Below are 26,413 nucleotides of genomic sequence, written 5' to 3'. Positions count from 1 at the left end.
TTATTATAAATATCCCAGAAGAGCCATTGTTTTTTATTAATATACAAATAAAGTAATATGATTGTAGTAAATGTATCCCCTGTGGATAACTTCTGCTGATTGGAGGTTAGGAGCATAAAAGAGAACCCAACTAAGATAGTTTCATGCCACTTATTCCTTTGATAAAAGTGTAAGGAGGTCAGAACCATACTGGCCATCTGGCTCTTTTGGCAGATACCAGAGGGGCCAATGGCCTGTCTGTCTGGACCAGTCACGTCAGGGCTGGGCGATCAGCACAGCCTTCCGTCTCACTGTTTTTCCCCACCAGCTCGTCAGTAGCTACAATTCATATGCCTCTTTGCCTGCGCTTGACAGTTCTGTGTAAGAAGGAGGGCTCCCGGGACCCAGGCAGCAGGGGATGCGGTGGAGGGAGACGCTACGCTGGTCCTGCTCGTGTATATGTTGAGCGGGACCAGTGACCAGTGAATATTAATGAGAGGCTCCCCGCCCCCTGCTGTCATAAAAAAAAATTAAATATAATTTCATGAATAAAAATAGCATGCCCCTTCACAGAATAAAATTACTGATTTTTTGACACCAGATAAAAAACAAAAACCTTTTTTTGAAAAGATCACATTCCAGTTCACCTTTAAAATATGGAGATTGCTAAACGGTGACACGCGGCGAAAATCACGTTGAACGGTATTCGCCATCTGAGCATTGAATACACTCACGGCGAATTACTGCGAATGGAAGTGAAAATCCCATTAAAAAACAACAGCGAATTGCAGCGAGCATGAAATGGAGAACTGGCAAGCGAACAGTGAACATTGAATAGGGTGAATCAGATTTTCAGTGAAAAAGATTCACTGCAAGGAGTGAAAACAGCCCGATTCACCGTAAAAAATGGTGAATCCTGTGCATTTAATACTGCCCTTTAACTTGAGGGGCTGGAAAGTGGTTATTGGTAGCAGTGTAGGAATGGGAGGAGAGGCAGTTGGTTGACATTTTGTCCAGGGTGTTGAGAAGCCTTAAATCAGCCCTGGTGCCCTATTCCACAAATTCTTCATACTGCGATCTACAGTATTTATGATGCAGTACTAACCCCTTTCTCCAGTGTTTTAGCCATAAAATCTTATCTGGCTCCGAACTGTGATGCACAGTTTCTCCTCACCTTTCTCTGGTAAACCTTGAAGTGGAGTCAAGTTTTTGGCATAGTTGATTGTGGTGCACCAAGAATCCATATCACCACGATAAGCACGAATACAGATTGCTAGTTATCACTGACTTAGGGATTATATAAATATAAAGTCTTGCTTGCTGTTGTACAGTTAAATATTGACTTCTCTTAGTGAATCAATATGCTGTACATGCATTTTTTACAAGTCATGCACCTTGCTGATTGAAACTTTCATCACAAAATTATATTATATGCGGTAATCTTTCTAATGTTATTTTTTTATTATTTGGATTTAACACATGGTTTGAATGGCTTGTTGTGTGATGCTTGACTCAAAACATTGCTATGCTTCACAGAAAATACCTGATTTGAATCTAGTTCTCTCTGGAGAGTCTGGTACTTTGGATAAATACGTGCCGATAAATGAGAATCAGATGTGATTACCCTTTCTTTTCACTCAACAGGTTGCGTTGGCTTTGACGCAATCTGATTTAACCTTCAATAAATCATGCATTTTGCGTTAATTGCTGTTTATTAAACAAAATAAGCAACATGACAGAGTCACTTGTGATAAAGACAGCCCGAAGCGAGGAGGCCAGATGGCTACCAATCAACAATATCCAATATCAATTGAAGGTTTTGGTATTCTATATGTTTTTAAAAGCCTCTAAATTATGTGAAACATTAAAGAAAGATTTAAGAAAATATTATTTATATAATAACCTTTAATGATTTGTATAGGCATAGCTGTCACCCTGTGCTTTTAAGTGAAACAATTAAGTGTTTTGGAAGTACACAATGATAGTAATAGAGGTCGGGTCTCCCTTATCCGTGTATTCCAAAAGAATATTTCTGATTTTTTTGTTTTGTTCCCCCCCCCCCCCCCCCCCCCCGCGCTTTTTCATACTTACCTCCTCCTCTGATGTCCACAGCGGCCTCCGGGATCCTCTTCAGTGGCATCTCCGGTCCCAGGGGTGGGTACATTGCGTCACTGGCGTGACCGTGCACTTGCACAATGCACCCCTGGGACCTTATCCAAAACGCTTGTGGTCCTGAGCATTTCGAATAAAGGGATACCCAACCTGTACTCAATAAACATTTATTTAATATGAAGCGCTATAAATTACAATTAGCTCCCCAAATGAATGTAAAACATGTAGTTAAATTTACAGATAAAAGCGTCAAATCTTTTTTTTCTTTGGTGGGGGTTCTGCACATGCTCGAATATGCATATGTGCAGACCCCACATGCGAATGCCCTTTGCACGTATCACATACGCTGCGGCATTCGCGCATGCAATGGAGGTTCATGGGTGGAAGCAGGGGAACGGCCAGCGTTTTATGGGCATCCCCATAAAAACTATATATACATGTAGAGCGTGAGGTCCCAGTAATCAGAGTGCCGGGGGAAGAGTTCCCTGCCTCATAGCAGGATTCGTGCTGTTCTTTCTGTCAGCCTGTGCGGACAGACATTTAGGGCAGGTTGTATGTGCAGAAACCTCTCAGCCCTGTTTAAGCAGACAGGTTAGGTTGCATCCGCCTGCTAGTCGGCGCAGTGCGGCAGCTGCATCCTGGCACTCCCCACAGACTCTGCTACCCCAAGCCATCGCGGGGTCTGAGGGATGATAGTTACGCCACTGACTAAGGTGCACTTTCTCCATTCTATTCTCTACTTTTGGGCAGTTCCATTAGGATCCCCACAGCTCGTGGGAAGCCCTCTCCATTAAGGATGCACAGCAATGGTGGGGAAAATTGCTGGACTGAAAATCACCCAGTGCATACACACTGAGTGATTTTCGTCCGTCCAAACGTTTTTCCTGGGGGTGGATGGCTTTCCATAGCAGGACAATATGGAAAGCCATCCACCCCACTGCTCATCTGCTGGTAATACCACCAGATGAGCAGAAGTGGTCTGCGATGATGCAGGAATGCACATCAGTGCTCATTGCCAGGCGGCTTTTGAGCTGAAAGCTAGTTCTCTGTGTCTGTGTTTTTTTACATTCTTTTTTACAGGTGAACTACAAGTCTAAGGGGGCCCATTAATTCCCCCCCCCCCCTAACGCATGCAATGGGTGTTTTAAAAATTGTATGCATATCAGCCTTGAACGTGTGAAGCCTGGGGGAGGGTCCTCGCCCAGGGCTATCCAGCCACGGTGAGCATGATACGGCTGGGGACCTTATGTAAAAAAGTGTCTCCCGGCTATGGAATGACACCGTGGGCTGTTGGAGAAAAAACAAAGGTGGTCGATTGCGCTAATAGTTACAATATAATTATACTGGTATAAGTAGAGATCTAGTCAGGTGTGAATAAAAATAACACTTTAATTGAAAAATATCAATAGGATAATAATAATAAAAATTATTAAGAACAATTAAGACAATATGGAAAAATGGTCAATAGTCAACCATTTATAGTTGAAATGTTGTGTCAGTCCTTGTAAGTAACCCAACTGGGTATTTTGAGTGGAATCCGGAGAAGAGCCAATATTTGTAATCCCCACTGTATTTTCGTTGGAGGGGAACGGTACTGGTGTCACTTTTTCCACAGTGAATTGCCGGGCTATTTAGGAGGTGGCGTGCCTCCAAGATGACCTTTGTGCCACAGATGGTGGTAGTAGAACCAGTCCACTTTGTCCTTGGAGACAATGTCTCAGATGGAGAAATGGGCTCAATTCTGCGGATCCACAAATGGGGAGATGGAATTCGTCTGGCAAGGATTCTTCTGGCTAGGGTTTGGATGACCAAGTGTCCTGTTTGAAGGGAAATACCAACGCGTTTCGCTGGCTACAGCAGCTTTTTCAAGACCTTTTTCAAGAAAATGCACCCCTACGCCACCCCCCAAGTATAAACATGAATCCGAAGCGTGGCGAGCGCAGCGGTACACGTCCTACGACCTTTTCATACCCCCACTATCCACGTTGGCGTAGAGTTGATCTTATAAAGTGTGGCGAGCGCAGCGAGCCACCGAGCCCGAAGCGTGGTGAGCGCAGCGAGCTCCGCGAGGGGACGCGGATACCTGTGAAGCCCGCGAGGGGACGCGGATACCTTCACAGGTCCCCTCGCAGGGCTCGCTGCGCTCACTGCGTTTTGGGCTCGGTGGCTCGCTGCGCTCGCCACACTTTATAAAATCAACTGCACGCCGACGTGGATAGTGGGGGTATGAAAAGGTCGTAGGACGCATACGCCCCCCCCCCTCGCGAGCACGCTGCGCTCGCCACGCTTCGGGTTCACGTTTATACTTGGGGGGTGGCGTAGGAGTGCATTTAAGCATTGTAAGCACCCATTAGGGTGCTTATACAATTTATAATTGCATCCCATCGCATTGTATGGCATTGTATGCCATATACAATGGCATATATTTTTAAAATTGTATGCCATTGTACAACATCGGCCAATATCGCGTCGCATCGCATGCGATATGGTCTGTGATGTGATGGGCGCCGTGATAGTACACAAGTACCAATGTTTGGAATACATTTTATATTATTGTTACTATTGGAAGTATTATTAAAGATACAGCCTTGAGAAAGACCCATTGAATGCAGGGTCGAAACGCGTTGGCAGGAGTGAAGTGGCAGCTTTTTGCACCAGCTCAAGGAGACACCAGGATCTTACCTTTGGTATTCTACACCCAGGACTGCTACCCGGGACCAGACTGGTGACTATTATACCAAGCGCATGAACTGATTAACACCCAGTTCTGATACTTTATTTGGAATTGCACCTTTTTATCTTGACTGCTGGACTTTGTATTGCTGGATTCATCATTGTTTTGTTCATTTGTACTTTTATGTCCATGTATGTATATGTATATTAAAAAACTGGCTTCACTATTTTAAGCCTTTTCCTCTTTTGCATATACTGGAGTACACCATCAGACAGGGATACTCCGCATATGGGATTTGATCACCGTGCAAAAAGGAAGTATATATCTTTGCATTTTCCCTCATTGTATTAACCCACCACTATAAGATTATTTTTGACTCACTGGCGCCATCTGGAGTTACAAAACTGTTGTTGTTTATTATTAAAGATAGTCATGAATAAAAGGTTCTGGATTTTTTATTTAAGGTGGCCTCTTTTCAGGGTTGCCTACTTTCTGGCTGCCCGCTCTGGGAGAGGGCAGACAGCTCCGTGAGGCAGGGGGGTGGGGCTGCCAACAGGACAGAAAAAGGGGTGGGGGCTCGGCACAACATAAATGTGCTGTCTGGGGACGTGACCAGTGTGATTGCATCATCATGGCCACACCTCCCTCCATGCAATGCTGGTATTAAAGGCATTGCACAGTGGTGGGCATGGCTACAATGACACAATTCATGTCATTTGGTCAAATGGACCCCCCACCGAGGGGGAGGTCATGAGAGACTGGTCCCAATGCGGGGGACTTTCCCCCCTTTCTGGGTGGCCAGGAGGTAGTACTGATTTATGGGAGCCTCACGGCCATTCCGGATTGGTAGGCAATCCTGCCTCATTGGGAGAGGCATGGGGCCAGATGCAGCTTCCAACCAATCATCTCCTACCTGTCATGTCACAGATTGTGTTTATAAAATGTCAAGCAGGAGCTGATTGGTTTTTGACTTTTGAAGCTTAGTGCATCTGGCCCCATGGTCTCATAGTACAGCTAAGTTTACTTAACTTTGAGGGCGTTGCCTCATTTGAAAGGGTGTGGTCTCACAAAAAGCTCCCATTATGTCACTCTGTGGGTTTTCCCAACATTCCGGGCAGCCCTTGAATACTCTGGCTCTGACAGGAGCAGGGTGCAAGAATATCACAGTGCAGCACCTGGTTCCCTGACACCATAGAGGAGCCGGGATTTCTGTGCTACCCCATGGAATGGTAACACCCGGGTGTGGTCTGCACCCCCTTTGTGATGTCTCATGCGTACAGAGTCTATCCACTGGAGTCAGAGGGGCTGGGGCTTCTTAGCAGGTCACAGAGTCCTGAGACTTCCCCCTTTGGTGAAAGAATTGGGAGGAGTGGCTTATGATCACATCATTCTCAGGAAGCCATGCCCCCTTCTACCACAGATCACACCCCCTTTTCAAGCATGTGTGGCTTAGAATACTGGCTTAAAGGTCCCAGATGTTGGGAGGAATGCTGATAGTGTATCTCCTGTTTACCAGCATTCTTTGTGGTTTGATTGCATGAATTAAAAACAATGGCAGAAATACTTGAGACAATGAGGGCAAGTTCCAAAGGGACACAATGAAGGAGGTGGGTGGGAGCTGCTAGGCTGTTAGAAGTGAAAAAGAGGGTATCAGAGCCCTGCTGGATGCAAGCAGTGAAAGAGGGGATGGTGTATTTCAATACTAGCTTCCCAGCAGTACTCTGACACCCCCACATACTGCTTGGGTGTTGAAGGTAAATGATGGGCAAATGTATTGGAACTTACTGTAAGCAACTGACTGATATCGTCTATAGTTCCTGGAGTTCCCCTCCTTCCAAGAGGGAAGAGATTTTCCCCCACCAGCCTAGCACTACCTTTACACATGCATAAACTATATTGCTGATCAGTGGCGTAACTATGAATTGGGCGCCCCCCCGCCATTAATGGGGGGGCGCCCCCCGCCGCACCTCCCGCCCGCAGCCTTACCTGTATTGCTGGTCCCGTCCCGGCTCCCTTGCTTCATTCTGGCTTCATTCTTCTGCTAGTGAGACGGACCAACACAAAATGTCCGCCCCCATACAGCAGACAGTTTCAGAGAACTCTCTGCTATATGGGGCGGACATTTTATTGTGGTCCGTCTCACTAGCAGAAGAATGAAGCCAGCAAGGGAGCCGGGACGGGACCAGTGAAGTCAGGTGGCCGCGGGGGCTGCGGTGCTATAGTTACGCTTCTGTTGCTGATACCAAAAGTGTGCTAGTGCGGACGACATGTCCTTGCACCAGAGTAATAATTAACTTCTTTTGATACATAATTAACGGGGGTCAGATAAGCATTAAGGTGAATGCTCCCCATAAAGACAATAATTATATACAGTACATCAGTCCCCTAGCTAAATTATTACACTACTATACTGTAAGTCTGAATTAATGAGAATTCATAGAAAATGATCACAAAAAGTGTGTACATTCGTAAAAAAGTCCAACAAACTTTTAAAAAATACATAAAAGCAAAAAAAAACAGTAGCAAAATCTTATAAGCAGATTATATGGTAGTAACTTCCACAAAGCAATGCGCTGTATTTTTCACTGCACTGATAAATATTTAGTACTAGCTGACCCACCCGGCGTTGCCCGGGAAAACCTGGGGTTTCTTTATTTCCAAAATTGCTGAAAAATGTCATCTTACAGTATGCTGTGCCAAAGACCTAAGATTGTAATTTGTTATAGATTCCACCATAATGTTAGAATGTGTTTGCATTGATACTCAATGACGGCAATGAAATCAGGTGTGGTGTTGTTGTTTGAAACACAACGCTCCTGAGTTGATAACTTGTATGTGTTGATGAATTCCATATCCACTCCTGAGATTTAGCACCTACTGTATGACATACCCTCCAACATCTGAGGGTCAGAAATCAGTACAAAATCAGAAAGGGACGTGGCCACACCTCCATTTCTATACTTTCAATGGTACAGTTTCTAGGGTGTGTAATTACAGGCGCTGAGTGCGTGGGGACCCGGGGTGGGCATTACTTACCGCGCCATAATTAATAAAAAATTCACTGCTCCCTGCCAGTGCCACTCCCCTCACCTAACCTGCCTGCAGCAGTCTCTGAGGTCTGGGGATCTGTAAAGCACATGCACCGGGCATCTCTACCAAACAGTGGGGCAGTCCCTGAGTGTGGAAGCAGGTCCGTGGGCCTGGCCACATGATGTCATGATGCGACGCACGCTACCCGCACCACTGTAATGCACCACTGGGAATGGGTGCAATGGGCCAAATTCTTCCCTACACCCGCCGGGCCAATCCACTGATCCAGCCATCACAATCATCAATGGGTGCATTTATAAGGTTTGAGTGTAAGAAGTTGAAGAATAAGTCTGAGAAAAAGATTTGCCATGTTAAAAAGTGTACAATTTACTCAATAAATCATGAAAAAAAATGTAAGTGTACATAGAAGTACAATCAAGAAATTAAAGTAGGATTAAAAAATAAGTTCTGATTCAAACTGATAATTGTTTGGATGGGGTGGGTTGTGAAACAAATCTATAGGTGTGGGTATGGATATTGTGGGCATAATTGGTGTTTGTTACACCTACAGGGGGTCCTCAATTGATGGGAGTTTCACTACAGTGTCACGGTCACAGTGTCACCATAGGGGGATTCCCAATTGGGGTCCAGGTGGTCTTTTAGGTACCCTTTACAATCCTGTAGGTGTCTTCTCCTTGAGCTTACGGTCTCCCTTAATGATAGTCAATCACTGAGGGAGACTGTAGGCTCCAGGAGAAGAGACCAACGGGATTGTAAAGGGGTCCCTAAAAGACCACCTGAACCCCAATTGGAAATCCCCCTACGGTGACACTGTAGTGAAAATTTCTCATCAACTGGGGACCCCCTGTAGGTGTACCAAACACCAATTATGCCCACAATATCCATACCCCCTCCACCTATAGATTTGTTTCGCAACCCACCCCCATCCAAACCATCATTTCTTGATTGTACTTCCATGTACACATATTTTTTTCACGATTTATTGAGAAAATTGTACATATAACGTGACAAACCTTCATCTCAGTCTTATTCTTCAACTTCTTACACTCATAACATTCAAACAAATGCACCAAAAGAGTCTGGGAAACCCTTAAGGCAGAGCAGTGCCTGATATCCAGTGTAGCCACTTTGTATTGATCAATGGGTGCATTGGCCAGGACAAAGATTTCTCAGTGCAACTGGCCGGGGAGCGCAGTGACAGGCTGGAGGACTGGAGAGACGGATATGGGGTACAAAGTAGAAACGGTACATTAGGTACAGTTTTTATTTGCCGGTACAGACTGTTAAATAAACGGCAAATAATTTTTTATGTGTTCTGTGTGTTTGTTGTACTGTTTTTGTGTGTGTGTTGTAGTGTATGTGGTTGTGTGTGTTGTATTGTATGTATCTGTCCAATACGTAAGTGTGTGAGGTGTGCTATGTATATACAGTATGTGTGTTGTGTCTTTGTGTATCTGTGCAATGTTTAATTGTGTGTTTTGTGTGTGTTGTACTGTTTTTTGGGTGTGTGTGGTGAATGTGGGTGTGTGTTGTGCTGTTAGAGGTATGTTATGCGTGTGTGTTGTGTGCATCTGCCCAATGTGTAAGTGCATAAGGTGTGCTATGTATAAATCTGTGTGTGTAGTGTGCTGTGTGTATCTGTGCAATGTTTAAGTGTGTGTGTTCTGTGTATTGTACTGTTTTGGGGTGTGTGTTATATTGAATGTGGGTGTGTGTTGTACTGTGAGTGGTGTGTTGTGTGTATCTGCCGAATGTGTTAGTTTGTGAGGTGTGCTACGTATATATGTGTGTGTATTGTGCTTTGCGTATCCTGGCAATGTTTAAGTGTGTGTTTGTTGTACTGTTTTTGGGTGTGTTGTAGTGTGCATGGATTTGTATTGTACTGCATGTGGTGTGTTGTGTGTGTGTATCTGTCCAATGTGTAAGTGTGTGAGGTGCTCTACGTATAAATGTGTGTGTTGTGTGCTATGTCTGCGTATGTGGTGTACTGTGTGTGCGTGTACAATGTGTGTGTGTGTGATGTGTGGTCTATGTATATCCTCAATTATTTCCTAATTGTTTAAAGCCTTCACCATAATGTTAGAATGTGTCTTTCATACTCAATGACAGCAATGAAATCAGGTGTGGGGTTGTTCCTTCGCAAACGGATTCCCAGATCATCGATCTTTTCCCCAGAACATCAATGAAGGAAAATTAAAACTTGGTGTTTTTTAAATTTCTAAGTGAAATTTCCCAAAAAGGGCTTCGAGGTGCACACCACCGGGTCCAGAGGTATCTTGTTGCTGAATTTGGTGTGTCTGAGTGCCACGGTGTGTCCGCAATGCGACGGACACGCACACACACACACACACACACACACGCACACAGACTCTTCAACTTATTATATAGATGAATTATACAGGGAGTTCAAAAAGTGTTCTAAGCCTCCCCAGTGAGAATGTATGTTTGGGGGGGTATTCAATCTGGGATTCCAACTGTGGGAACATCCCAACAGTCATAATCCCAGGCCGCTTTCATTTCTCTTTACATAAACTCGACAGTCGGAACTCAAAGTTCCAACTGTGGAGTGGCGGAAAGTCTGAGGATTGGCGAAAACCACCACGGACTGGAGAAAAACGGGCAAGAATTTGACAATCTGCGGCCATTTCTGACAAAAAGTCGGATCTGTTTTGTCGGAAAATGCCATTAAAACGGCAGCATTAATTAGGAGAGCACCGCTATTTTCGCCAGGTTTGAAGACACACCGCCCCCCTTAGTAGTAATTGTTTTTAAATACTCTACTTACATTTTTTTTAAAAACAACAGAATTTGTTATGTACTTATCCATATTAAGTGTTGTACCTCACTGGCCTCCCACAGCTGTAGAGGAGATCTGCAGCCAGAAACAGACTATCCGAACTCCATGTATAATAAATTTACTTTTTTTTTTTTCAATAACAGAATCAATATTGTTTAAATGTTTATTTTCCAGATGTATGCAGGATTTCAAATAGACAGCAGGTCTCTGGCAGAGACACATTTATTACAAAGTTCTTATGGATGATGCAAGACTACTGAATATCTCTTCCATTAAACATCAACAGCCACAATGATGTCCTTAAATATTCAAAATAATTAGAAAATAATGATCTTATTATGCTTAATTTTTAAAATTGGAAATATAAATTATACAATTATTACTGCACGTTGTATAAATAAGTTTAGGCTTAATTCACAATCTCACATTTATTTAATACAAATACAAATTTTATTTAAAAAAAGTTTAAAATATATGATATACTGTGTTATTAAAATAAATTTAGAAATCTAATTCCATAGGTAACAAAAAGTGTCATGTTAAAAATGCATTTATTATATATTTGAGTGTTTGCATTATTTCCAGCATAACTTGTATATTTTAAAAGTTTTCTTATTGTTGTTTTTTATACATTGGATTGTAGCACATTCTGCTCGAGAACTTAGAAAACTATTTATAAGATATGAAATCATTTGATATAATCCAAATGCTGTCAGCATAGATAATCTCACCTCAATATAAGCACTGTTCTCTATTGTGCCTCCTACATTTTCTTTTACAGTTAGAAAGTGAATATTTAAAAAAAAATTAAAAAACAAGAATTTTTTTCTTAAAAAAAACATAAATAGTTAAGCATTAACAAAAACAGGGTGTGGTATGACGCTCCGATAGTCAGTAGTCCGACGGTCAGTATACACTGCAGGCTCGGTGGCTCGCTGCGCTTGCCACAGGTTCTATTCTCCCTCTGTGGGGGTTGTGGACACCCATGAGAGAGAATAGCCCCTGTCAGTCAAGATCCTGACTGTCAGGCATTTAACAGTTGTAATTAAATAATTCTTGATCATCAGAATCCCGACTGTCGAAGCATCATCCGACACACCAAAAACAATCCTATAAAAGGGAGCAACCATGTTTGGCCATCAAAACAGGCCTGATTCACCCTAATTTACTTCTTGCAATGGTTATTCAAGGTTATATGTCTTTGGTACACATTTTCACCAAGTACTGTAGAACGTGTTGCCTATCAATTTGTATAATTCCTGCATTGTCTAGGTAATCAACAGTTAACAGGGAGACCAATGTGACGTGAAATCCATAAAATGTAGTCTATTACATCTTCTGTTGGTCAAATATTGCAATTTTTTGTCTTTATTCTGCTTAAATAATGCGCAGAAAATTGAGTCTTGGGAAAAGAAGAATTCCTGATTTCCAGCTTTCCAATGGAAGAAGTATTAAAAGGATTTGTGCATTAAAAATGAAGAAAAATTGGCACCACAAGCAGGGGAGGTGGCAGTATGATAAACTACAATCCTTCATAGTGCGTTCTTCAACAGAACAATATCATATTATGTTTCCACAAGACTCTCAGTTTTGGTGGTCAGTTGTCAAGAGGTTTATTGCTGAAAACACCAATGTCAACATCACCTTAAACCATTCGCTTATCAGAAACCTATTAAGTACAGTTGAGTTCATTTGAATTAAGTTCCAACATTTAGGAAGACTACGATGAGACCCATAAGACAGATAAATTAGTCCCTTTGTCTTGAGCGATTTGGTTGATTCTTCCACGTACACAATCAAGTGAAACCGACAACATTGTGCCATTTTGCACATTAAAAGATGAGCGAAGGGACACACTGGTCCATTGGCTTCCTTCTGGCATATGCCCACCAATTTGTTGAGCAACTATGGATGGTTGAACATCATCACTTATCCGTGTATTTAATGTCACCTTAACAATATTGCATGAGTGGATTAATTTCAGGTTGAAGGAAACACTAACCCCTCCATTTTCTGCAAAAATGAAATATTTGTGGGCAAACTGACCAGTAGTGATGAGCTGAATTACTTTATTCTGTGGGAAATCCTGGTTGAAGTTCAAGAGTTTATTTCTGACTGCTCCTGTAGGTAACCCAGTTCTAGATACCGAAGCTGTGATGGCGGTAGAAATTGCTGTTGGAATCCAGATAAGACTTAGCATACTAATGCCTGAGTTTTCGCCAAAGTATCGAACATTGCATTGTGCTGGAGATAGAACCTCAAAACTTATGATATCTCCGGAGCTGACTATGGTAGCACCAGATGCTGAGATTGATGTGTCTCTGTAGTTAACACCTGACTTAAAAACTTGCATTAACTCAGAATTTGATCCATTTCTGTTGATGTAAGAAATCAGTGTGAAGCCTTCACGCACACATGTTGGACCCATGGAATATAGAGCTTGTTGGAAAACAAATTTAACAACACCAGAATCGGTGGACTTGATGCTTCTTCCATCGTGAGACAAGCTGATCATGTAGGGATCAGATACAGAGATGATTTTAAAGGTTGGTCGATAGTTAGTTTGGTAATGCATTGCCGTAGACATCTGCGCAGTCATAGCCACCGCTCCTGTGTCATGTGAGAGCCAAAACAAACTGAGTGGTGTGTTTAGCTCATAAACATGGAAGTCTTTGCTCTGGTTGCAGAACTGATTTGGGCTTTTGAGAACGACAGATAAAGTTTGGCTTGGCTCCACTTCTACTGCACAACTTATACTTGTACTCTGAAAATATTTTCCCTCTGGCTGTTCAATCCTAGAACCACTTAGCTCATAGCCTTCTTCACTGTTGTTGAGCTTTAAAGAAAGTTGAAGAAAGTTCCTGCAATTATGTTTAACTGCAAAGTTAAGGTCAGCCCATAACAAGCCGTGTTGTCTGAATATAATCTCATTATCTTCTGGGGTCAAAATTTCACACTGCACCTTCTCTCTGATCTTTAAACTGAGCCCTGGGTATATCTGAGAGTTGGGCGTTTTAGGAGAAGGCATGGACAGGCCAGCAGACCATGATTCACATAATTTACTTTCACTGACTGCTGTGCAAACAGTGTCACTATCAGCAGTACAAGGAAACGCAACAACCCCTTCTTCACAATCAGAGCAGGCCTGGCACTCCTGGAGCTCTTTATTAAAGAAGTACTGGTCACCGCAAATTCCCAGAGCTGCATCCTTTTCAGCAACTCCGAGGCACCTGAAGCCACCTGGTGAAAAAAACATACTCAGAATGTTACTATAAGAAAAGTGCGGCTTTACATTTTGTGACAACAATGCCATTTTTTTTCTACCTTATGCCCACCAAACGTCTTAACCCTTTGCAGTCCAATTTTTTTATTTTTTTTGCAATTTAAACAGTTTGGTTTAAATGTTTCAATTAATTGTATTTTTTTTTTTAATTCAAAAATAGTCTACATTGAATGTTGAACGATGTTTATGTTCTTATTTTCAAGTGGGTCACCATTGGATCTGCTACTAGCGCTAGGGCTGTTGAGCCAGACCAGACGTTAGACCTGAAAGGGTTAAAGCTTATATTTCTCATTTACAATACATTAATATATATCTACAGTAATAGTGAATACTTGCAAATGATTCAACCCTAAATGTACCAATCATTAAATGTTTAGAAGTCGGGGAATAATTATCAAAAATGTTTGCAGGATTTCCCCCTCCTCCCCATTAAAAACCTGTAACTGCGTTCAGAAACAGTGGTGACAAAGATGTCCTGATATTGGCTGTAGTCCCTCCTTCATACATATGGGGGGGGGGGGGGTCCTGAATATTTCAGGTTACCCCTCCAGAAAAAAAAACATACAATATTCTGCAAATATTCTTTATAAATAGGCCCTGTAGACACAGAACACATTGATCATTTTGAATATGCTTCCCAAGCATGACAGACGGACCAATGAATGTCACTCAGCAGGGGATGACTTTATAATAGAATACATAATATACTATTACATCATTTTTAGAATAAAATTGTAAAAAGTACCTGGTGTATTTAAGCACTTTATCCTCTCGCCACAGATACTTGGAGAATGCATACATTCATCTCTGTCCTGAAAAAAAAGTGCATTGAAAAATAGAAGCATATATTTCATAATCTATTAACAAATGAATGTGTACATAGTGTACTGTGTGCTGCATGTATTTCTGTAGAATGTATTGTACCAGCAGATGTTGGTTCTGCCTGGTGTCAGCCCAAGGACTTATTGTTTATGAGGCAATCACAATAACCAATACACTGCACTACTAAGATCTTCTATCATAGTATGGAATGAGTACAACCTACAATATGTCTATATGGACAGTTCCTCTCCTCAAAATCATAGCACCAAATACATGCAAAACCAGCTTAAAAATGTTACTTATTAGAAGTGCGCATAAGTTTGTTCGGTACTTGTGGAGTATCACGGCTCCCACGACCTGCATCGTATGCAGATCGTATGCTAAAAATCGCATCGCATCGCATGTGGCATACGATGGCATACGATGCGATGCGATGTTTTACCGATTTTGACTATTTTAGCTCAAAAATCGTATGCCATCGCATAACATCGTATGCCATATGTAGTGGCATACGATGTCATACGATGCAATACGATGTTTTACCGATTTTTGAGCAAAAATGGTCAAAAATCGGTAAAACATCGGATAACATCGTATGCCATATGTAGTGGCATACGATGTCATACGATGCGATACGATGTTTTACCGATTTTTGAGCAAAAATGGTCAAAAATCGGTAAAACATCGGATAACATCGTATGCCATATGTAGTGGCATACGATGTCATACGATGCGATACGATGTTTTACCGATTTTTGAGCAAAAATGGTGAAAAATCGGTAAAACATCGGATAACATCGTATGCCATATGTAGTGGCATACGATGTCATATGATGCGATACGATGTTTTACCGATTTTTGAGCAAAAATGGTGAAAAATCGGTAAAACATCGCATGGCATCGTATGCCATCGATGCGATACGATGTTTTACTGATTTTTGAGCCATTTTAGCTCAAAAATCGTATGCGATCGCATCGGATGCCATACGATGGCATCCGATGCGATGCGATGGCACCCGATTTTGCACTGAAATGCATCAGAATGCATTGAAATGTGTATTAAAGTAGTGAAATGCCCCCAAATGCCATTTTTCATAGTGCACCACCCCCACTATCAACGTCAACCCGAAGCGTGGCGAGCGCAGCGAGCCCGCGAGGTACGCATCCTACGACCCGCGAGGTACGCGGCGGTACGCGGCGGTACGCGTCCTACGACCTTTTCATACCCCCACTATCCGCGTGGAGTTCAGAATAGAATAGTGTGGCGAGCGCAGCGAGCCACCGAGCCCGAAGCGTGGCGAGCGCAGCGAGCCCCGTGAGGGGCCGCGGATACCTTCACAGCTATACGCGTCTCCTCGCGGGCTTTACAGGTATCCGCGTGCGCTCGCCACGCTTCGGGCTTGGTGGCTCGCTGCGCTCGCCACACTATTCTATTCTCAACTCCACGCCGACGTGGATAGTGGGGGTATGAAAAGGTCGTAGGACGCGTACCGCCGCCCCTCGCGGGCTCGCTGCGCTCGCCACGCTTCGGGTTGACGTTGATAGTGGGGGTGGTGCACTATGAAAAATGGCATTTGGGGGCATTTCACTACTTTAATACACATTTCAATGCATTCTGATGCATTTCAGTGCAAAATCGGGTGCCATCGCATCGCATCGGATGCCATCGTATGGCATCCGATGCGATCGCATACGATTTTTGAGCTAAAATGGCTCAAAAATCGGTAAAACATCGTATTGCATCGATGGCATACAATGCCATGCGATGTTTTACCGATTTTTCACAATTTTTGCTCAAAAATCGGTAAAACATCGTATCGCATCGTATGACATCGTATGCCACTACATATGGCATACGATGTTATCCGATGTTTTACCGATTTTTGACCATTTTTGCTCAAAAATCGGTAAGACATCGTATCGCATCGTATGACATCGTATGCCACTACATATGGCATACGATGGCATACGATTTTTGAGCAAAAATGCTCAAAAATCGGTAAAACATCGTATCGCATCGTATGCCACTACATATGGCATACGATGCCATGCGATGGCATACGATTTTTGAGCAAAAATGCTTAAAAATCGGTAAAACATCGCATTGCATCGTATGCCATCGTATGCCACTACATATGGCATACGATGCCATACGATGGGAGCCGTGATACTCCACAAGTACCGTTTGTTCTTCTGGCCTTGACTTGAGACCTTCATAGCAAATTTAAAGTCTTAACTATGTGGTGTAGATACCCAGGCATGATCTGCAAATACTCCAAGTATATAGATTGTCTCTGCTGGGGATATTCACGAGCCAAAGGCTCATTCTACCATATTGGGTGGGACTATCCTCTTATCACACCCTCCTGCTTGGTGGTAATGAATTTGGTCAAACAGATCATTGGGTCCCCATGGGTATGACATTGTATTTGATTTCATACTCTGAAATGCATTTGTCTCTCTGTAAGATAGTAATCCTAAAGCCTATGAATATTGCTGCTAGTGTCTTTCTGCCTGCATATCGGTGCTCGCAAATCCTCTGTTGCTGAATAATGCACTAGACTAGACTTTTATAGTGTACTAGACTAGACCTATGTATAACTTTCGTACGTTTTAACTAATCGTCTTCAAACTTTGCACACTGCCTTATCATCTTAAGGAACAATCTAAGTTCCAAGGTGGGTTTAATCGGACGACCCCTTAAGGGTGGTGTCATGAGAGTCAATGCTATTTCTGATGTTTTCATGCATTATGATATGTCGTTGGAAAGCTTATGGGGGGTATTCAATGTCAGGGGCACAGCTGTCGAGCTAGCACGACAGCCGTGCCCCTGTCCCATTCTCGTTTTGCTCGCCTGGAGCTCAGCAGTCAGGATTCAATGTCCTGGCCGCCGAGCGGCGAGAAGGGGCGTGGCCGCGAGCTGACGACGGAAATAGACGAGCTCCGGCCGGGAGCTCGCCTATTTCCGGCTTTTCTCGGCAGAACGAGCCTGACAGCTTGTGATGTCGGGCTCGTTCTGCGCAGAACCCCTGTTCAATGCTGTTGGAAGACAGCATTGAAGAGGGCCCCGCAGCCATCTCCCCCGTTGGGAGATGGCTGCGGGAGCACGACACAGATTGCATACCCCCCTATGACTTTCTGAATATAACCAGTGGCGCTGAAAGTGCCGCCGGACCCCTGTAAAGGAGGGCGTGGTCAGTGGGAGGGTGTGGCCAGTGGAAGGAGTGTGGCCACACCCCTGTAAAAAAATTGCAGAGGGTGCAATATATATATATATATATGATTTCCCCACTCAGCACAATGCACTGAGCAACATGTTCTGAGTGGGAGCAGGGAGTGGGGGCAGGGAGGCAGCCCCTGCCCGTTCTCTGCAGTGGGGGAGGGGGGCGCAGGATTCGGAAACTCTCCTAAGTGGACCCATAACCCCTTGAGAGGTGGATTTTCCTGTGGCAGGACAAACCTAGAAGGGCAGGTTTGTCCTGCCCAAGAAATACTCACCACAGAAGGGGCAGTCGCTGCCTTCTGCAGCAGCCCCTGCTCCCCTAGGGCTGCTGCTGCCAGCTTTGGCTGTTTGCGACCCCTTGGAGAAGTTCGGGGCCGCTTAGGGGTATTCTGGAGCGCTCGGGTGTTCGGGCACAGCCAAACCTCCCCTAGCGGCCCTGACCCTCCCCAAGCAGCAACAGGGAGGATCGACGACGGGGCGGTGATGGGGAGGATCGGCAAGGGGGGATCAGTGACAGGGGGATGGCGGTGCACCAGTGGTAACCCTTTCTTTATGTTGGGATGTCCGGAAATTTCTCGGGAGAGCCCGTTACTATAGTGCAGCTCAGCCCGAACAATTTCCATACCACCGGAGGGGTTAAAGGCCTATAAGGGTCCATTAAATGAAAAACATTTTCACTTCAAAAATTTTCAGAATTGCATAATTACATAAAACACCTATTACTATGAAAAACATCTGGATACGAATTGAAGTTGGAGAAAAAAAATTGACAGGTCAAAATGTGCGATTTTCACGGCAAAAACTGTGATTTTTACCGCATTTTGCATCCTATTACATTATAGGTGAGTTTTGGAAACCGTGCGATTTCAGACTTATAAATATTTCATCCCCTTACATGTCACCCCATGGTGTGAGTGAGGTGCAGGGTCCTGGGCAACTCTGCTAGCACCAGCATCTTTTTCACACAAAAATGTGTCTTAGAGCCTGATTCAGACACGTTTCCTAGATTGCGTATGTCCCCAGCCTAGCTAACATGTAAACGCCCGCCCCCCCCCCCCCCCGCACCTGAAGCAGAAACACATCCCCTCACATGCGCTGACCATCAAATTATTTTTCTGCCATTCATAATGAAGAGTCGGCCTGGACTGACTTCTCATTTACACGCTTTTCCCCGAATTGGGGGGGGGGTTGACATAATGTGATGCATCAGAAAACTTCATTGATACATTTTTACCCGATAATGGGGTAAATTTACTAAGATGGGAGATCTATTGAAGATAGCATAGCAGCCAATCAGTTTCTACTTCTTATTTATTTAGCGAGCAATCTGATTGGTTGCTAAGGGCAACATCTTATCTTCAATAGAACTCCTATCTTAGTAAATTTACTCCATTATCAGGTGAAAAAGACGCCCAGTAGCAGCAGAGTCACATAGAAACCAGGTGTGCCAAGAGGGACTATTTAGTGTGGTTACAGTAATAGGGGTTGATCCTATTCCGTGCAAATGATTCGCAAGTGTGAAGGGTGTGAGATCGGCTTAATTCGGGTGATGTTTTCAGCTTTTAAATGCATGAAAACGGCACCCGAATGGCACCTCGCACCCTTCGGACCTAATGGGATCGAACCGCTAGTGTATGATGATACATCTGCACAAGCGATAAATAAATTATATACTGTAATATCCTTTATCATTGTGATTTACATCAGATGCACATTTGTAGCTTTTGATAGCAAACTGCCATGATGAATTCTGCAAGATTTAGCAACACAGTATAATAACACACGTCCCCTACCTGACCTGTTAACACACACTCACACCCTACCTGACCTGTGCCTGTACACTTACCCTGTCCCTTACCTGACCTGTTAACCCATACTCACACCCTACATAACCTGTACCTGTACACTTACCCTGTCCCTTACCTGACCTGTTAACCCATACTCACACCCTACATGACCTGTGCCTGTACACTTACCCTCTCCTTTACTTGACCTGTGCCTGCCCACTCACACTGTCCCCTACCTGACCTGTGCTTGCACACTCACCCTGTCCCCTACCTGACCTGTGCCCGCACACTCATCCCTACCTGACCTGTGCCCGCACACTCATCCCTACATGACCTGTGCCTGCACACTTACCATATGCCCTCCCATAACCTGTGCTTGCACACTCACCCTGTCCCCTACCTGACCTGTGCCCACACAATAACCCTGTCCCCTACCTAACCTGTTCTTGCACACTCACCCTGCCCCTACATGACCTGTGCCCACACAATAACCCTGTCCCCTACATGACCTGTGCCCACACATTTACCCTGTCCCCTACATGACCTGTGCCTGCACACTCACCCTGTCCCCTACCTGACCTGTGCCTGCACACTCACCCTGTCCCCTACCTGGGAAGTGGCAAGAAAATAGTTCCAAATATGAAATGTGATGTTTTTTTTTTTTTTTTTTTGTTGACAACATAAATCACTAGTCAGCTTGATAACATGTCAATTACACAGGGATTCCTCACCTGGCAAATGCGGTCAATGTTTTCAGAACAATCTGACAGTTGGAAGAACCCAGCAGGACACAGGGTGCACTTTTCGCACTGAGGAGGTGTCTTTTGGAAATTGCAAAACTCATCACTTTCACAAATGCCACAATCGGGCGGCGGCCTTCCCACATCCATCACTTTGGCATCCACGTCCATCTTGTGTACAGAGTAGGTTTTCTGGAGGTGGTTTCGGACCTGGCTCTGCAATCCTTGAAGGTGAGCCTCAAAATACTGCTGGATGTCCTCCTGCAAGCTCTGGAAGGACATATGTTTGACGGTGTCAAAGAGGATGCTGTACTGGCCTTTAATGATGTCCATTTGTTCATACATCCTCCTCTGCTGCTCTATGATCTCTCGCTGTTGGTTTACCAGTAAGCTCTGCTGTTCAGAAAGTTTCTGCTGCAGTTCCGTTATTGTCTTTTGTTGGATCTTCAGTGACTCAACAAACTTCTCTTGTCCTTTGGCCAGTTGCAGCTGAAGGATCAGCGCATCTTCTGAAGGAACTTCATTTTCCCCTAAAACACATAAACATTATGAGGAAATCTGTCATTAAATGCTTATTTATCATAAATGTACATACTGTGCTTCTACTTACACATATTGGCCTGCTATCATGATGCTTTGAATCATCATCATCATCATCATCATCTTGACAGCATTGTCTCAATAGCTGCTCTCTTTGACATTGCTAAAGGATAAGCCTGTAAGGGCCCAATTCAGACCTGTTTACGCAGCTGCAAATTCACAGCAGCCAGCTTTCAGTTTATACCCCTTTAACACCAGAAAATGCAGGGACCCATCCTGGAATATGGCCCAGGGATCATGCTGGGGCATTCCCGGGTTGGCCCCTTTCACACCAGAAAAGTCCCTGCATTTTCCAGTGTGGGAAGGAGGTGGGGAGGAGGCGGGATGGAGACGGGCAGGAGGTGTATTGCGGCGGAGAGTACTCACCCTGGGTTGCTGGTCCTCGGGGCAGGGCAGGATCGACACAGGCGGCGTGCTCTGATGACAGGTCAGACGGCGGGTGCAGATGACACAGCTCACCAGCTGCGTCATCTACATACGCTGCTTGTCCTGTCATCTGCGGCCGCCACCTGTGTGGATCCCCATCCTGACAGCACGCACCGAGGACCGGCAACCCAGGTGAGTACCCTTACCCCTTTCACACTGGCCAGGATCCTGTGCAAATATGTCCAAAATCCATTGTTACAGGCTCACCACCAAATAATTTTGGTACTTGTGTATTTTGGCGGCGCCCCCGATGTCCGTCGTACGATGAACGTATCGCATCGCATGCCATGTACCCGATGGCATGCGATGCGACGCGATTTTGACCCCCTATACCAGGGGTGGCCAACCGGTCAGAGGTAAAGAGCCAAAATATATTGGTAGTCAAGCTAAAGAGCCGACATCATGCCCGCGCCGAAGGCGCATGCGCCAAGAAAAGGGCTTGGTCTATTTTGACCCCTTGGGTGGGTGTGATACAAATATGCCTCCAATAGTGCAGTGTCATATATACATATTCCCCCAATAGTGCCAGATACACATATGCCCCCCACACGGTGCCGGGTATGCTCCTACGGTGCCAGAAAGCTGCTATGCCCCCACAGTGCCACAAACTGCTATGCCCCCACAGTGCCACAAACTGCTATGCCCCCACAGTGCCACAAACTGCTATGCCCCCACAGTGCCACAAACTGCTATGCCCCCACAGTGCCACAAACTGCTATGCCCCCACAGTGCCACAAACTGCTATGCCCCCACAGTGCCACAAACTGCTATGCCCCCACAGTGCAAATTTCCCAGCAGCAGCACTCACCATTGTTTCTGCTTCTGCCGGGCAGGGAGAGGACAGTCTGGTGTCGCCCTGCAGTCCTCCTGTCATGTCACCGATGGGAGGAGAGCAGAGCACAGCACAGCACACCGCGCGTCTCCTTCCCCCTCACTTCCCTGTGACTGGGCCGTCCACCAATCAAAGCTCGCTGGCCGGCTCCAGATTGGCTGCTGGCCCGCGAGCTCTGATTGGCGGACGGCCCACTCACAAGGATGCACAGTAAGGGGCAGGAGAGATGCGTGATGCGCACTCTCCTCCCCTCAAAAGGAGAAGGGATTCAGGGAACCGGCAGCAGGGGGGACTGGGACAATTGGTGGGCGGAGGGCAGCAGTGGGAGCAGGAGCCACACTTTACAAGGGGGAGAGCCGCATGAGGCTCTAGAGCCACGGGTTGGCCACCACTGCCCTATACGATTAAAAATCGTATAAGCACCCTAAAGGGTGCTTTTGAGCACCCTAATGGGTGCTTACAATGTTAAATGCACCATCACGCCACCCCCCCACTATAAACGTAAACCAGAAGCGTGGCGAGCGCAGCGAGCCCGCGAGGGGCGGTGGTACGCATCCTACGACCTTTTCATACCCCCACTATCCATGTCGGCGTGGAGTTGAGAATAGAATAGTGTGGCGAGCGCAGCGAGCCCGAAGCGTGGCGAGCGCAGCGAGCCCCGCGAGGGGACGCGGATACCTTCACAGGTAAACGCGTCCCTTCGCGGGCTTCACAGGTATCCGCGTCCCCTCGTGGGGCTCGCTGCGCTCGCCACGCTTCGGGCTCGGTGGCTCGCTGCGCTCGCCACATTATTCTATTCTCAACTCCACGCCGACGTGGATAGTGGGGGTATGAAAAGGTCGTAGGACGCGTACCGCCGCCCCTCGCGGGCTCGCTGCGCTCACCACGCTTCGGGTTCACGTTTATAGTGGGGGGGTGGCGTGGGGGTGCATTTAACATTGTAAGCACCCAATAGGGTGCTTAACATTGTATAAGCACCCATTAGGGTGCTTATACAATGTTTAATCACATTACATCGCATCGTATGGCATTGTATGCCATGTACAATGGCATACAATTTCAAAATTGTATGCCATCGTGCAGTATCGTACGATATCGCGTCGCATCGCATACCATCGTATGCGTTATGGTATGCGATGCGATGGGCGCCGCCAAAATACACAGGTACCATAATTTTTACACTGGCCACAAGTAATTGCATGTTCCGCGTAGCTCAGGACATGCTGCGAGGAAAAAAAGGCACATCAGGGCTGCTGATGTCACACTCCATCCCCTAACAGGCTTAGGCACGCCTGCATTTTTCCTGCCACCCCCTACATGTCAATCACCATGCATATGGCCAGCGAACACAAATAGTTTCAGGACTTGATCGCCGCCGGGCATTGTGCATACACACTGCACCCAGTACACATGTGCAGTTAACCCATAATTGGCCTCCAAGCAAATTTGCGGCCATCTGAGCAAGTTTTAATCGGGCCATAAACTATGCTGTGTGGACTAGTGCAGAGATGCAGCTGTGTGAGTGCAGAGATGCAGATGTGCGAGTGCAGAGATGCAGGTGTGCGAGTGCAGAGATTCAGCTGTGTGAGTGCAGAGATTCAGCTGTGTGAGTGCAGAGATGCAGATGTGTGAGTGCAGAGATGCAGCTGTGTGAGTGCAGAGATGCAGCTGTGTGAGTGCAGAGATGCAGCTGTGTGAGAGCAGAGATGCAGCTGTGTGAGAGCAGAGATGCAGCTGTGTGAGTGCAGAGATGCAGCTGTGTGAGTGCAGAGATGCAGCTGTGTGAGAGCAGAGATGCAGCTGTGTGAGTGCAGAGATGCAGCTGTGTGAGTGCAGAGATCCAGGTGTGTGAGTGCAGAGATGCAGCTGTGTGAGTGCAGAGGTGCAGCTGTGTGAGTGCAGAGATGCAGATGTGTGATGTCAATACCAAAAATTTTAACAGCCACTCCCTCATAAATTACCGTGTACCCTCCAATCTGTAGCACTCTCCTATGTGTGACCATTGCGTTGACATCAAACCAAAGAGGTGCCCCTGGATCTTTTTTCTCCGATGTTGCCTATTATTATTAGTCTGCCATAAATCATTGGGGGAATTTATTCCAGTGGACGACTCTAGCTTCAAACGCTGAAGATACTAATTCATACTAAACAGCGCACATAGTTTAGCTATGAGCTTCCTACAATGTAATCCTAGCATTAAGTGACCATCTAATTGAACGTTAAAGAGATGGGGAACATCTGTGCGCTTGTGGTCCCTTAGGCTATTATGAACATATGTTTTAAACACAACACGCAGTGAACAGTTGCATTCCTAATTATATCAGTGGCAGATCAGATACTTGGGATGGTGCTATAATACCCCAGACTGCAAGTACCAGGAAAACCAGCAAAAGTAACACAATGGTACTAATGTGATTTTAGCTGCTGGTATATTGGCAATTGTGAGAGTATTCTGTGCATCCACAAACCATTTACTTCCTTTTATTTCTTCTTTGCTCGTTGTACATTTTTATTCTTTTCACATTCCTTCCTTTTTTTCTTTAAAGACACTTAGGCCCTTATTCAGATCTGATCGCAGTACAAATTTGTTCTCAAAATGGGCAAAACCATGTGCACTGCAGGTGGCGCAGATGTAACATGTACAGAAAGAACTAGATTTGGGGGAGTTATTAGTTATTTTGTTTCTGTGCAGGGTAAATACTGGCTGCATTATTTTTACACTGCAATTTAGATTTCAGTTTCAACACACCCCACCCAAATGTAACTCTCTGCACATGTTACATCTGCCCCACCTGCAGTGCACATGGTTTTTGCCATTTTGTGAACAAATTTGTACTGCGATCAGATCTGAACAAGGACCTTAGGTGGAGATGTATCAAGCTAGAAGCTGATTATTTGTTAATTTACCTGTCTCCAATGCTCGATACATCACCCCCTTACACACAGCAGAGACAGCCATTGTGGTAACTAGGGATGTGGAAGCAGTACCAGTACCATCACCAGGGCACAATGCGGAGAAATCCCTATAGATTGTAAGCTTGCAGCAGGGCCCTCTTACCTCCACGTCTGTCTGTTTAATTTATCACTGTCTACAATTGTAAAACGCAATGCAATCTGCTGCTCTATATAAGAAACTGTAAATATATAAATAAGTGGCACTGTTGCTGTACAGGTGCCTATAATGAGAGACACCCAGTGCAACCCTGGGGGCCCTCAGCCTCATCATACTGGCCCCAACTTGCTGATATAATGACATCACATGTGAAGTGGGTAGAGGAGCTGACCCAGGATACATTATTGTCTTACTATGGCAATTCATGAAACTTATCAAGACAGTAGGGATTACTGACACCACTGAGGTACAGGGTGTCCTATGCCTCAGAACTGCCACTAGTTCCTAGTGATTGGCAAGGCTGTATGCGCTCATTGGTTCGAACAGTGTCTAGGTCAACCTAATGACCAAAAGTGGTCGACACATGAACAAGATCAAAAAGTCGACATGGTCAAAAGCCCGACATGAGTTTTTCATAAAAAAAAAAATTGAAACAGACTTCGTCGTACCTTATCGTCCCAGTGTGCCTATAGGGACAATATATGTCCAAAATGCACAAGCCATGCGAGGCTATGCAGTGCACTTATACAGTGTCCGCGTTAACCTATGTCGTCATAGACAAAAAAAAAACGTGAAAACTCATGTCAACCTTGCCCCATAACGACCTTTTCCCTGTGAAGCTTTTGCTTGTGTAGACCTTTTGACCTTTTAATCCAAAGTGATCTATGTTTCGGGGTTTGGCGATCCTGTCTTCGAGCCCGAAGCGTGGTGAGCCCCGCGAGGGGACACGTAATACATGTTAAATAATATGCATCCCCTCGCGGGGCTCGCTACGCTTCGGGCTCGGTGGCTCGCTGCGCTCGCCACACTATATAAAATCATCTCCACGCCGACGTGGATAGTGGGGGTATGAAAAGGTTGGGGGGGGGGGGGGGGGCATTAATAAATTACATTATATGTAATTTAATGCTATAGTACATTAAATGCCATTATAAGCGTCAAAATCGCATCGCATGCCATACCATAACGGCATGC

General features: G+C 45.1%; 1 protein-coding gene across 2 annotated transcripts in view; it reads right to left on the bottom strand.

The window, feature by feature from the left end:
• Positions 1-10,762: 10,762 nt before the first annotated feature.
• The window catches only part of LOC146081183 (uncharacterized), a 31,415-nt gene continuing 15,764 nt past the window's right edge, over positions 10,763-26,413 (bottom strand). For both annotated transcript variants that reach the window (XM_083189235.1, XM_083189236.1), the window contains exons 3-5: positions 20,460-20,998; positions 14,642-14,708; positions 10,763-13,853 (exon numbers count right to left, since the gene is read on the bottom strand). In XM_083189235.1, coding sequence (XP_083045361.1) covers positions 12,334-13,853; positions 14,642-14,708; positions 20,460-20,998 — 2,126 coding nt within the window. In that variant the 3' untranslated portion in view covers positions 10,763-12,333. The remainder of the gene's footprint in view (positions 13,854-14,641; positions 14,709-20,459; positions 20,999-26,413) is intronic.

Source organism: Crinia signifera, chromosome 5, assembly GCF_055691185.1.
Source record: "Crinia signifera chromosome 5, ASM5569118v1, whole genome shotgun sequence".
Taxonomy (NCBI): Eukaryota; Metazoa; Chordata; class Amphibia; order Anura; family Myobatrachidae; genus Crinia; species Crinia signifera.
Note: the sequence above shows the minus strand (reverse complement) of the source record. Positions and strands in the feature narration are given on the sequence as shown.